Source organism: Hypanus sabinus, chromosome 7, assembly GCF_030144855.1.
Source record: "Hypanus sabinus isolate sHypSab1 chromosome 7, sHypSab1.hap1, whole genome shotgun sequence".
NCBI classification, from domain to species: Eukaryota; Metazoa; Chordata; class Chondrichthyes; order Myliobatiformes; family Dasyatidae; genus Hypanus; species Hypanus sabinus.
The window spans coordinates 58,709,795-58,724,535 of record NC_082712.1 but is presented as its reverse complement, the minus strand read 5'-3'; the positions used below and the strand labels follow the sequence as shown (position 1 = coordinate 58,724,535).

Below are 14,741 nucleotides of genomic sequence, written 5' to 3'. Positions count from 1 at the left end.
AAAAATACTATTCTGTGCTAAAATGTTGCCTCTTCAATGAATGTCCATATCTGAATGACCATCCTATTTCCCAAAACTATTTTTTAAGAGTTTTGTGAGACATAATGCTAGGAATAGTTTTAATGACATCCTTATGTTGCATCAATAAATTGGTATTGGTAGAGGTTTATTGTCACAAGTACCAAGAAACAATGAAAAAAACTTGTCTAGCTTGCTGTTCATACACATCCAATCATTGAGGTAGGATAAAGTAAAACAATAACAATGCAGAATAAAGTGTAAAAGCTACTGAAAAAATGCAGTGCAGGTAAACGATAAAGTGTATGATCTTAACAATGTAGACGGTGAGGCTAAGAGTCCATCATATCATATATGTTGTCCGACTGTATGAATTGCATTATCATATGATATATAGTGGGTTCAAGTTTAATTATCATTCAATTACACATGAATACCCAAACAAAACAGTGTTCTTCCAGGGCCAAGGTTCCAAGCACAGTACCAATAATTATATACGGCACAAGGCACAAAAAGCACACAGAATTACGATAGCAGTAAACATACAATCACATAAAAAAACAGCTCAAGTCCCTGAGTGTCATGCCCTGTAGATTGATGGTGCATGGGATGTCAGCAAGAACGAGCCCACAACAGTCCGATCATCATGCACTGGTGCAGCCACAGATGAACGCAGTCCAGCTGGTCTTCCCTCGAGGGAACTCTGGAGGGCAGCAATGATGGGAGGGGCCAGCCCCAATCCAGCTTGGATGCCAGCTGTACAACACCACCTTTGGCGTCTCCTTCCCTGGGCGGCTGCATTAGGTGACCCCATGGCATGAGGGCTTGATCCACGCAATAACCGAGGCCATGAACTGGACTTGCAGTACTCTACATTACCAATGTTCAACAGGGTCTTGTGGCCGCAAGAAGAAATGTCCAAGACAATCACTTGCACTGTTTGTTAGTCTGTGCACTGCCTTCGGGTACCAACTTCAAAGCCTTCCTGTTGCAGGTGACAATGTGGCACATGACAAGTCCAGCCCCTCCACTATTCAGCAGCTCACTAATGGGACAGTCCAGCAGTACTTTATGTTCTTAATATGCAGCAGTGTCTTGTGATTGTAAAAATGACGTAAAGGACTTAGGGCTTGTCACTTGAATTCTCTGCTCCCTTTATCCCAACATCCTCTTTCTCCAGCATTGTTTAGGTATGTTCAAAATAATACTCCAGGAACAGCAGCTGGCCATTGACCAAACAGCCTCTCAAACTCAATATTGAATATAACAATTACAAATAATGCACTTTTCCAATTTTTATTTTGGCAATCTCAGATAATGATTCTGCTTCATTTACACCTCCTCCAGAATGACCTCCTACGCCTGTCCTTGTCCCATTACCACCCCCTTTTTGTTTGCACCATCACCCCTTTGCATCATTTTATTGCCACTGCTCTTGATCCTATGACAAATGTTTTCCTTTGCCCTCCCTTCCAGCTTATAACCTTTAAAACCCAAATATCTAAATATTGCCTATTGTAATAATTGGGTATTCGTTCTGTTTCTCTCTCCATAGGTGCTGCCTGACCCACTGACAATCAGAATCTGCACAATTTCACATTGTTACCCCCCCCCCCCCCCAAGGCCCAAGAAAGATGTATTCCCTCTTAACATGATGGTGGGAGCTAATTCCCAGATCTCCATGTGCCCTGTTTGAGTTATGAAGTTGGATTAAAATGCTAGCTACAATTTATCGCCTGATAATACCCAAGATGATCAGCTCCAAATATCAATGAAGACCACATTGCCTGTGGTGTAAATTGTGAACAACCCAGAGGGCCAGTCATAAATTGGAACACGTGAAAATTCCGATTGCTCAAGTTCATTTACCATCCCCTCTGACTTCAGCAAATGTATTTTTTATATAAGCAATAACTTTTTTCTGTTTTAACTAGAAAGAATTCAAACCTGGGACTATTATGGTCTGGGAGATCTTTCATAAACAGGTCTTGAGTTATCTGCACCCAGATTCATGTCCAATTTCCCAGTGGCCACCTAATTTTCAAGCTTGCAAAGTTGACACACAACGTCTGAATGTAATACTATTCCACTTGGCCCACCTGGTTGTGGAAATAGCAAGAACTGATCATAAACTTCACAAGCTATTATGCTTGTTAGGGATGCCATAGCCTAGTGATAACAAGACTGTTATCCTCAGAAGTGACTATCATGAAGAGAGCAAATTAAAAATGGCAAGAACATACAAGTGTTTAAAGAAGCCTACTATAATCCCACCTTGAAATTAAACATCTCGACTTCCCAGAACAACTTCATCACTACCACCAAATTGAAACAATGTTTCACACAAGCTCTTGATAAATTAAATACTAATGACAACAGGATTTTGGCAATAGGAACTTATACGGCCAAAGAACTCCAAGAATGTTGAACTTGCTCCGACAGGAAGTGGTTGTGGCACATGATCACACGAGAGTAAGAAACTACTCTAAGCATATAGTGAAGTGCCTTGAGTAATAAAGGAAGGAGGTTCATGGCAACGAAGATCCAGTCAGTCCTGTAGGCACCGTAAGTTATACATAATGCAATTATACGCAGGCCTATTGCTTGGAATTACATCTCTTGACAACTTGACAGAGTAATGAAAACTTGTGTATTTTGGGATACTTTCTCAATTCCCATGCACTACTCCAAGTACATTTAGTAATCACATTCTTTCAAAGATAAATTAAATATATACTTACCCCATCGTAGACGAGGGCTTTCCAGGAGTGTTCCAGTTTCTTGATGAACCTTTTGGGGCAGGAAAATATCAGTGTTTGAAAATGCTAACACACTGCAATTGTGATTTGAAGACGCACATTGAAAAATGTTGTACGTTGTAGGGAAGATTTAACTTTGAAACAGTATAATGTATTAGTATGAGCAATGCATAGTTATTGTGCTCATGATCAAGAGGTTAGCAAAGTTCATGAAGAAAGCTCTTGGCGACATGATCAGCAAACCTAGCCACACAGTAAAGATAAAAACAAGGCATTCTGCAGAAGCTAGAAATCCAGATTAACACATACAAAATGCTGGAGGAACTCAGCAGATCAGTCAGTATCTATGGAGGGGAATAAACAGTTGATGTTTTGGACCAAGACTAGAAAGGAAGAGGAAAGATTAGAAGGTGAGGGGAGGGGAAGGAGTACAATCTAAGTCGAAAGATGAAGCTAGGTGGGTGGGTGAAAATGAAGCAAGAGGCTGGGAGGTGATAGGTGAAAAAGGTTGAAGGAGGAAAGGAGAGGGACGCATTGGAGAAAAGGGAGGAGGAGAGGCACCAGGTGATAGGCAGGTGAGGAGGAGGCGAAGAAGGGAAGTGGGAAGCCAGGATGGGGAATGGAAGAAGAGGGAAGGGTGAGGTGGTAAAATTACCAGAAGTTAGAGTAATGGATATTCGTGCCATCAGGTTGGAGGCTACCCAGATGAAATACGAGGTGTCACTCATTCAACCTGAGCGTGGCCTCATCATGGTAGTAGAAGCTGTCACGAAGGAATGGGAATGGGACTGGAATTAAAGTGGACGGACACAGGGAAATCCTGTTGTTTTGCAAAGTTACAAAACAAACTCTCAATCTACATCAGATCTTACCAATGTAGAGGAAGCTGCATTGGGAGCACCGGATACAGATGATCCCATCAGGTTTGTGGGTGAAGTGTTGCCTCACCTAGAAGGACTGGGGCTCTGAATGGAGGTGAGGGAGGAGGAGGAGAATGGACAGGTGTAGCACTTTTCACACTTGCAGAGATAAGTGCCAAGAGGGAAATTACTTGGGAGAGGTGCATGGACAAGGGAATCACAGAAGAGAGAATCCCTGTGGAAACTGAGATGGCGAAGGAGGTCGGGTGGGGAAGAGATAAAGATGTGTTTGGTGGTAGGATCCGATTGAAGATGGTGGAAGTTGCAGAGATGCGCCGGATGCGGAGCCTCATGGGTGGTAGGTAAGGAGAAGAACTCTATCCCTGTTAAGATTACAGGATGATCCCTGTTAAGGGTCTGCCCTTACCCACATCTCCTCCCTGTCCCAGACATCTGGCCTCATCCCATATTCTGGCTTCACCCACCTTCCCTTCTAGTCCTGACGAAGATTCTCAGTCTGAAATGTTGACTGTTTATTCCTTCCTGTGGATGCTGCCTGACCTGCTGAGTTCCTCCAGCAGTTCATTTTACTATCTTTACAGTAAAGATTCCCTTTCTTGGCCGTCAACACTGTGCTTGAAGGTCACAGGAGTGCCTCCCTCCCTACTGTAGCCATGTGAACGTTCTCTGTCTTGCTACAACAGAGCTTCAGAGCTAAAATATCTAACTGAACAGCCTATGAGGGAGCATTTCTACTAAATCTGCAGTGGTGGTTGGTTGATGTACAGATTCCTACCAGTCCCTGCCACATTACTGAAAACATTGTAGTGCTGTTCCTGTTCCCTATTGACTGATTTATCTAGATTTGAATTTTTTCATATTTTACTTTGCTGAGAGATAAATGCCAGTTAGAACTTCAAACCTGCACATAATCAGCAATTTAGTTGAGACATAGCCCTTTGGCCCTCTAATTCCATGCTAGCATAACACAGGAGAATAAAAAAAGTGTAGACCACCAGGGTCTCTAGCCTGCCTCATCAATCAACACTATCATGGCTCATCTATGCTGACTTCTGCTGTCCATTTCTCCACTGACTGCCACTGCTTCTCTCAAATATTTATCTACCTCCACCTGAAATATTTCTAATAATTTAGTCACTATCATCCTCCAAATATTCTAGAAATCCATCATGCTGAGAGAAGAAAATTCAGCACAACTCAGTTTTAAATGACCAGCCCTGTATTTTGCAGCTATCCCTCCAGGTTTCTGATTCTCCTATTGGTGGAAATGCCTCAAATATCTAAACTGTCAATCACCCTAATGCTTGATTAAAGTCATTCCTCATTTTCCTAAACTACCAAGTAATAGAGTCTCACTCAAGCCTCTCTTGATAGAATGTTAAATCCCTCCCCCCATGCACCCCAATCTCATTTTATAACCATATATAACCATATAACAATCACAGCACGGAAACAGGCCATCTCGGCCCTCCTAGTCCGTGCCGAACTCTTAATCTCACCTAGTCCCACCTACCCGCACCCAGCCCATAACCCTCCACTCCTTTCCTGTCCATATACCTATCCAAATTTACGTTAAATGACTCAACTGAACTGGCCTCTACTACTTCTACAGGAAGCTCATTCCACACAGCTATCACTCTGAGTAAAGAAATACCCCCTCGTGTTTCCCTTAAACTTCTGCCCCCTAACTCTCAAATCATGTCCTCTCGTTTGAATCTCCCCTACTCTCAATGGAAACAGCCTACTCACGTCAACTCTATCCCTCTCAAAATTTTAAATACCTTGATCAAATCCCCCCTCAACCTTCTACGCTCCAATGAATAGAAACCTAACTTGTTCAACCTTTCTCTGTAACTTAAGTGCTGAAACCCAGGTAACATCCTAGTAAATCGTCTCTGCACTCTAATTTATTAATATCTTTCCTATAATTCGGTGACCAGAACTGTACACAATATTCCAAATTTGGCCTTACCAATGCCTTGTACAATTTTAACATTACATCCCAACTTCTGTACTCAATGCTTTGACTTATAAAGGCCAGCGTTCCAAAAGCCTTCTTCACCACCCTATCTACATGAGACCACTTCAGGGAACTATGCACTGTTATTCCTAGATCTCTCTGTTCCACTGCATTCCTCAATGCCCTACCATTTACCCTGTATGTTCTATTTGGATTATTCCTGCCAAAATGTAGAACCTCACACTTCTCAGCATTAAACTCCATCTGCCAATGTTCAGCCCATTCTTCTAACTGGCATAAATCTCCCTGCAAGCTTTGAAAACCGACCTCATTATCCACACCTCCTACCTTAGTATCATCGGCATACTTACTAATCCAATTTACCACCCCATCATCCAGATCATTTATGTATATTACAAACAACACTGGGCCCAAAAACAGATTCCTAAGGCACCCTGCTAGTCACCAGCCTCTATCCCGATAAACAATTATCCACCACTACTCTCTGGCATCTCCCATCTAGCCACTGTTGAATCCATTTTATTACTCCAGCATTAGTACCTAACGACTGAACCTTCTTAACTAACCTTCCATGTGGAACTTTGTCAAAGGCCTTGCTGAAGTCCATATAGACTACATCCACTGCCTTACCCTCGTCAACATTCCTCGTAACTTCTTCAAAAAATTCAATAAGGTTTGTCAAACGTGACCTTCCACGCACAAATCCATGCTGGCTACTCCTAATCAGATCCTGTCTATCCGGATAATTATTAATACTATCTCTAAGAATACTTTCCATTAATTTACCCACCACTGATGTCAAACTGACAGGTCTATAATTGCTAGGCTTACTTCTAGAACCCTTTTTAAACAATGGAACCACATGAGCAATACGCCAATCCTCCGGCACAATCCCCGTTTCTAATGACATCTTAAAGATCTCCGTCAGGGCTCCTGCTATTTCTACACAAACTTCCCTCAAGGTCCTGGGGAATATCCTATCAGGACCCGGAGATTTATCCACTTTTAAATTTCTTAAAAGCGCCAGTACTTCCACCTCTTTAATTGTCATAGGTTCTATAACTTCCTTACTTGTTTCCCACACCTTACACAATTCAATATCCTTCTCCTTAGTGAATACCGAAGAGAAGAAATCATTCAAAATCTCTCCCATCTCCCTCGGCTCCACATATAGCTGACCACTCTGATTCTCTAAGGGGCCAATTTTATCCCTCACTATCCTCTTGCTTTTAATATAACTGTAGAAACCTTTCGGATTTACTTTCACCTTATTTGCCAAACCAACCTCGTATCTTCTTTTAGCTTTTCTAATCTCTTTCTTAAGATTCCTTTTACATTCTTTATATTCCTCGAGCAATTCCTTTACTCCATGTTGCCTATATTTATTGTAGACATCCCTCTTTTCCCGAACCAAATTTCTAATATCCCTTGAAAACCATGGTGCTTTCAAACCTTTAACCTTTCCTTTCAACCTAACAGGAACATAAAGATTCTGTACCCTCATAATTTCACCCTTAAATGACCTCCATTTCCCTATTACATCCTTCCCATAAAACAACTTGACCCAATCCACTCTCTCTAAATCCCTTCGCATCTCCTCAAGGTTAGCCTTTCTCCAATCAAAAACCTCAACTCTAGGTCCAGTCCTGTCCTTCTTCATAATTATATTGAAGCTAATGTTATTGTGATCACTGGACCCGAACTGCTCCCCAACACATACATCTGTCAGCTGACCTATCGCTGTCCTATACCAATACCAATCTCATTTTATTTGCTCACACATTGGAGTTTGCCTGCTTTGTTAGTTCCCATGCCTTAACCAATTCCATCCTCCCAACTTCGCCATCATCTTCTACCTCACCCCAATACTGACAGCAAATTTGTTTTTGGTGAAAGCTAATACATAGAATCCCACCATCTTTCTTTGGCAATGAGGTTCTTCTGAATGGAGGGAGAAACATTTGCTTAACCCCTCCACCAGGTAGGGGGTACAGAAGCCTGAAGGCACACACTCAGCAATTTAGGAACAGCTTCTTCCCCTCTGCCAACAAATTCCTAAATGGACATTGAACCCTTGGATACTACCTCACTTTTTTCTAAATATACAGTATTTCTGTTTTTACACTTTTAGAAAATCTTTTCAATCTACATATACCGTAATTGATTTACTTGTTTATTATTATTTTTAAATTATTATTATTTCTTTCTCTCTGCTAGATTATATATTGCATTGCATTGCTGCTGCTAAGTTAACGTCACATGCCGGTGATAATAAACCTGATTCTGATTCCATACTCACAGGATCAACTGTTGTCCTCCAGCATGGAAGCTGGACATTCAGCCCATTGAGTCTTTGCCAAATATCAAGCAACATTTACACAAACCCATTTTGTTCTGCTCATGTCCCCATCAAATTCCCTCCAGACTCATTCATTCACTCAGACTAGGAGCAAAGTACACTAGCTAACGGACCCACTGATCTCAGTGTCTTTCAGATGTGACAATAAAGTGGAATACTTGGAGGAAACCCATGTGGTGACAGAGAGAATACGAGAACTCCACACCTACAGCAATGGAAATCAGGACTGATTCTATCAGGCTCCAACTCTACTAGCTGAGTTGTGGTGTTATTAATAAATTAATATAGGGTGAGTGGTGTAAATTCAATAGAACCATTTATTTTGTCATCACAGTTGCACTTTTCATTCCCCAATCCCAACGCTTTTTCAATGTGTGATTTTAAGAACTTGGATGTAAACATTTTAAAATCGAAGGCAGTCCAAAATTTTTACTGCTAATTGTGGATAAAGAGGAATGATATTTAAGATGCATTCACTAGCAAAACTAAACCTCCAATGGCAGAGGTGCTGTTGCCACCATTTGGAATCTTTAGTTAGTGTGAAGGGCCAGTATGAAAAAGGAACACTTGCTCAAATTAAAGGTAATTCTACTCAAACAGTCAATACCTGTAAGATTGTAGAATATCGATGATCGCCATGTAAAGGAGGACGCGCTCACCTTTACTATTCTTGGCGGGTATGCCACCTATTCTGGAAAGAGAAATGAAGAATAACGATGTAAGAAAATAAAAGTGGCTAAAAATGTTCACGTGTGGAAGGAGAAAATGTACACTCAGTAGTCAATTTATTAAGTACAGGATCACTTGGTGTGATCTTCTGCTGTTGTAGCCCATCCACTTCAAAATTCAATGAGCTGTGCATTCAGAGATACCCTTCTGCAAACTACTGTTGCAATATGTGATCATTTGAGTTACGAGGTGTCGAGATCTCTGAGGATCTAACCTGGCTCCAACCTATGAAGGCAGCTATAAAGGAAGCAAGAGAATGACTACATTTCATTAGGAGTTTGAAAAGTAAAGCATATATATATATATACACACACACACACACTTACTGTAATTGAGTTATTTATTTTTCTTTCTATAGTAGATACATTGCATTGAATTGCTGCTGCTAAGTTAGCAAATTTCATGTCACATGCTAGGGATAATAAACTTGATTCTGATGCCCTCTTGTCAGCTTCAACCAGTCTGGCCTTTCCCTCTGACCTCTCATTAATAAGGCATTTATGCCCAGAGAACTACAGCTCACTGGATGTTCTTTGTTTTTCACCCCATTCTCTGTAATCTCTAGAGACTGATGTGCATGAAAATCCCATGAGATCAGCAGTTTGAGATACTCAAACCACCCTGTCTGGCACCAATAATCATTCCATAGCCAAAGTCACTTAGATTATATTTCTTCCCCATTCTGAGGTTTAGTCTGAACAAGAACTGAACCTCTTGATCATGCTATTAGGCATTGTGTTGCTGCCACATGATTGGCTGATGAGAGCAGGTGTCTATGTGTACCTAATAAAGTGGCCACTGACTGTAGGTGAAGTGGGGCTGGGTGGGGAGTTGGCAGAAAGTGGCACCATCTTTCAACTTTGGCTGACGTGAAATTAAATCCCACACTTAGACCAACCCAATTAATCCTGACTAAATATTCTAGATTTAAATTTTCACACTCAAATTTTATACTTAGCAATTCAGTTGAGCAATTCTTGGACTCACAGTACATATACCAGAACATATGGATAAGTTTATTTCTGAAGATGATTGATGTTCGAAACACAGACAGTATTCCAGAAATTACTGCACAGCGTAAGAAACATTCTAATTTCTTCCAACAATACATTTTTTAGAAATCCTAACATTACAAATTAATATTCATTATCTTGACCCACCAACTTCCCCACAGTCTCCTTCTACTTCATGCTCAGATCGTCCATAATTTAATTCATACTCTTGCTTACATTAGACTTGGCAACATAATACCATTCTAGAGAGCTTCCCTTGATCTATCCTCTATACTTTTCAGCTCATTCAAAACTCCTCTTATCATGTGCTAGATTGCACTATTTCCCACCCATACATCACCACTTTGCTCACAGACCTAGCCTGACCCCAAGTCATGAAATACCCATATTACACCAAATGCATACTGTCCATTTTCATTGTCTGCCATGCTCTCAGCTTTATCTTCCACAGTAAATGTTTAGTGCAGTATTGGTCATACAACTCCTCTGGTTGGATAAATGTGAACACTAGGTTATGCTACCTCAGTAATCTGCTCCAGTCTTATAATGCTCTAAATGTTAAGCACTCCTCCATTTCTGTCCTGTTGATATTCTAATTTTCCATTTTAAGATTCAGATTTATTTATTACATATACATGGAAACATACAGCAAAATGTGTTGTTTGGTCAATCACAAAAGCCATGCCAGTAGCTGCATCAGGACTCCAAGCTGTTTGTGTCCCCTCTCTAAGCCTTTTGTTCTCTTTGGTTCTTTGAGATGTTCCGTGAAACTGCAAACTACGACAAAACTTTTAGGTACCTATGGTAATAAAAGACCATAATATGTGGGAGTAAGATTAGGCTTCTCCACTATTTCAACATGACTGATCATTTCCCTCTTAACCCCATTCTGCTGCTTTCTCCCCATAACCTTTCATGCCCTGACTAATCAAGGACCTATCACTCATCACCTTAAATACAACCAGTGACTGGCCCTCACAGCCCCCTGTGGTTATTCTAGATTCACTACACTCTGGCTAAAGAAAATCCTCCTCATTTCTGTTCAAAATGGACGTCCCTCTATTTTGAGCCTGTGTCCTCTGGTCCTAGACTCACCCAAAGGACACATTCTCTTCATATCCCCTCTCTCTAGGCCTTCCAACATTCAATAGGTTTCAATGAGATCTCCCCTCATTCTACTAAATTCCAGTGAGTACAGGCCCAGCTCCTTCAATCGCTGCTCATACAATAACCCTTTCATTTCTGGAATCATCCTCACGAACCTCCTCTGAACCCTCTCCAACGTCAGCACATCCTTTTTACAAATAGGGGCCCAAAACTGATCACAATACTCCAACTGAGGCCTCACCAGTGCCTAATACAGACCTCAGCATTGCATCTTGCATTTATATTCTTGTCCTCCTGAAACTAATGCTAATATTGCATTTAATTTCCTCATCACTGATTCAACCTGCAAACTAACCTTTGGGGAATCCTGCATGAGGACTCTCAAGTGCCTTTGCACTTTGGATTTTGGAATTTTCTCCCCATTTAGAAAATAATCTAGGCTTTTATTCCTTCCAAAGTGCAAGACCATACAGTTCCTGACACTGTATTCCATCTGCCATTTCTTTGCCCATTCTCCTAATCTGTCTAAGTCCTACTACAGACTCTCTGCTTCCTCAGCACTACCTGCTCCTCCCCCTATCATCGTATCATCTGCAAACATGCCCACAATGCCATCAATTTCATCATCTAAATCGTTGACATACAAGGCAAGAAGAATTGATTCCAACACAGACTCCTGTGAAACACCACTTGTCATTGGCAGGGAATCCAAAAATACATCCCTTTGTTCCTACTTTAGACTTCTGCAATCAGCCACTACTCTAATCATGCTAGTATCTTTCCTGTTGGTTTTTAAAAATTCCCCAATCATTTAACTTCCCCCTAATTTTTGCTCTATTATATGCCCTCTTTTTTGCTTTTATGTAGGCTTTGAGTTCCCTTGTCAACCATAGTTGTGTCAACTTGCCTTTAGAATACTATTTCTTCTTTAAGATATATCTATCCTGCATCTTCTGAATTGCTCCCAGAAACTCCAGCCATTGCTAATCTGCTGTCATCCCTGCTAGTGTCCCCTTCCAATCAACTTTGGCCAGCTTCTCTCTCATGTCTCCGTAATTCCCTTTACTCCACTGTAATACTGATACATCTGACTTTAGCTTTTCCCTCTCAAATTGCAGGGTGAATTCTATCATATTATGATCACTGTTGCTCAAGGGTTCCTTTACCCTTAGCTGCTTAAATCAAATTTAATTACACAAGACCCAATCCAGAAATGTTGATTCCTGAGTGGGCTCAACCACAAGCTGATCCAAAATGCCACCTCGGAAACATTCCACAAATTATCTCTCTTGGGATTCAACATCAACTTGATTTTCCTAATTTATCTGCATATTGAAATCTCCCAAGACTAATGTAACATTACCTTTTTGACATATTTTTTTCTATTTCCTGCTGTAATTTGTAGACCATATCCTAGATACTGTTTGGAGGCTTGTAAAGAACTCCCATCAGTGTCTTCTTACCCTTGCAGTTTCCTAAATCTTCTCAAAAGGATTCCACATGTTCTGATCTTATGTCTCCTCTTTCTAAGGATTTGAGTTCATTTTTTAAACCAGCAGAGCCACTCCTCCTCCTCTGCCTACCTGCCTGTCCTTTTGATAGATTTTGTATCTTTGGATAATAAGCTCCCAACTACAATTGTCATTCAGCCATGACTCTGTGAAACCTGCCAATTTCCAACTGCACTACAAGATCACCTACATCATTTTTACATTCAAATAACCGCTGCAGTCCTGTATTTATCACCATTTTGTCCCCCTTTTACACTGCAACCCATCACACTGACTGCAATTTTGCCCTCTCATCTGGTCATCTTTCCTGACAGTTTCACCATAGACTACTTCTGCTTGTAAACCAACATCCCTTTCCTCAGCCCAATCACTCCAGTTCCCTCCTCATCCTCATCTTTGTAAATGATTGTCAAATTTGCTTTAACAACATTCTTGGAATGCAGCACAGAATGTTAAAGATGTTGCATCAATGTTACTAACTGGTGTTTCTTTGCATTCATCTCTCTCATTCCCCATCATTCACCCAATGTCCACCTCCACAAAAGCTATCATTCATAAGGCCATTGGCTCTCCCATTCCGACACACTACAATCGAAAGCACAGACTCTTTGGCCCACCACATCCATTCTGACCAAGTATGCATCTTTACTAGCACTTTCTCCTTAGTCTTCTATACTTCAGTGATTTGAGGAAACTTCAAGTGGCAAAATGCATCAGGCCCCACATAATCAGGGACCTGCCTTCTCATTACTATCATCAAGGAGTTGGTAAAGGAGCTCCAAGAACCACACTAAGTGATTCAAAAACAGCTTCCCCCTCCACCATAAGAATTCTGAACCATCTATGAACACATGAACAATACCTCCTTATTCTATTTGCACTATTTATAGCAATTTTATGTCTTTGTATTGGACAACTGCAGCAAACAACAGCTTTCAGATCATACAAGACAATCGTAATAAATCTGATTCTGCTTGTTTAGAAACTTGTTAAATGCTGTGAGCTATTTTATTAGATTACTATTCCAATGAATTAATCGTAGGACTGCACTCATTACTGTGCATTCTAATGGAAAACAAAACAATCAACCACAAGCCTATAAATCAGTTCAAAACACAGCAATTAATTTGAATTCAGCAAATAATGACCAACCACAATAGAGAATTTTGACTTGACTTACGTTTCATCTGTTCCAACAGATTCTCCTGATTTTGTAACACCCTGTATGGATTCCAGGGCAGTGGAATACCATGCTTTCTGTCCTACTGCTCGCTTCCCATCTTGGGCAGTCTGAAGGCTCTCCACTTCGTTTTCTTTCTCTTTGTCAGCCATGTCCAAGTTATGGATTCCCAACAACAGGCTATAATCCATAATTTTGAAACTTTCCAAAACCTGATGACAAGTTAACAGTTAACATCCAAATATTAGGAATCAAAAGTGTTTTCACATTAACTGGCATTTAGCCACTCAATACCAAACCACCAGGTTAATGGTATCTAAAATAAAAACAGAAGAGGACCATCAACCTAAAACATTAACTTTCTTTTCACACTGATACATCTGACCTGCTGAGTATTTCCAACAAGTTCTGTTTTACTTTAGATTTCCAGCATCTGTAGTTTGTTTGATTTTCACTCACAAGCTAATGACATCATTTGTTTGAACCCACCTATACTGTAAACAAAATAGCATTAAATCTCCAAGATGCAATGGTGAGCCAGTCATATAGTGTGGTATCTAACATAATATTTTAACTTCAACAACTACTTTAACATAGAAAAGAAGCTCTCGGAAGGATTACAAAGATTCAAGATTGAGCTGTTCAGGAAATTAGAACAAAGAATGAAAGATTTGGACAAAGAGGCAAGTTCTAGGAAACATTATAAAAGGAGAAAGAAGTCAGGAAACTTCAGAAAGGGAATCTGAAGGGTGATGTACTAGTGCGACTTGGGCAAGTTAGGTGCGGACAACAGAGTTTTGGATTAGCTCAAGTTACGGACAAGCGTGGTGGCGAAGAGCATGTCGAGTCTAGAGAAACAAAAGAATGAATCAGCAGGGGAGCCCAGGTAGGGGAATAAAATGAGCAATGTTGAGGTGGAAGTAACACTAATTTATAAGCTCATAAAGTGAGCAAGTTTACTTCCACTCAAGAATAAGATGAAATAAATTAGTGCTCATAAGGAAACAAACATGTGGATAAAGATGAGGGCCTAGGGGAGAGACAGGACAATGGGAGAGGTACAGATGTTTCAGGTTGATGACCTTTCATCAAGATTGGAAACATTACAAAACATGTTGAGAAAAGGGGAACAAACAGAACAAATAAAGATCTGTGGAGCTGAAGGGAAATAAAATACTAAGGATGTCATTGGTGATGACAGAC

The 14,741-nt window shown here is 40.6% G+C and overlaps 1 protein-coding gene across 8 annotated transcripts in view; it reads right to left on the bottom strand.

Moving 5' to 3' along the window:
- The window catches only part of pip5k1ba (phosphatidylinositol-4-phosphate 5-kinase, type I, beta a), a 171,506-nt gene that overhangs the window by 39,373 nt on the left and 117,392 nt on the right, over positions 1–14,741 (bottom strand). For all 8 annotated transcript variants that reach the window (XM_059974727.1, XM_059974731.1, XM_059974733.1 and 5 more), the window contains 3 exons: positions 13,539–13,750; positions 8,606–8,689; positions 2,760–2,808 (listed from right to left, as the gene is read on the bottom strand). In XM_059974727.1, coding sequence (XP_059830710.1) covers positions 2,760–2,808; positions 8,606–8,689; positions 13,539–13,750 — 345 coding nt within the window. The remainder of the gene's footprint in view (positions 1–2,759; positions 2,809–8,605; positions 8,690–13,538; positions 13,751–14,741) is intronic.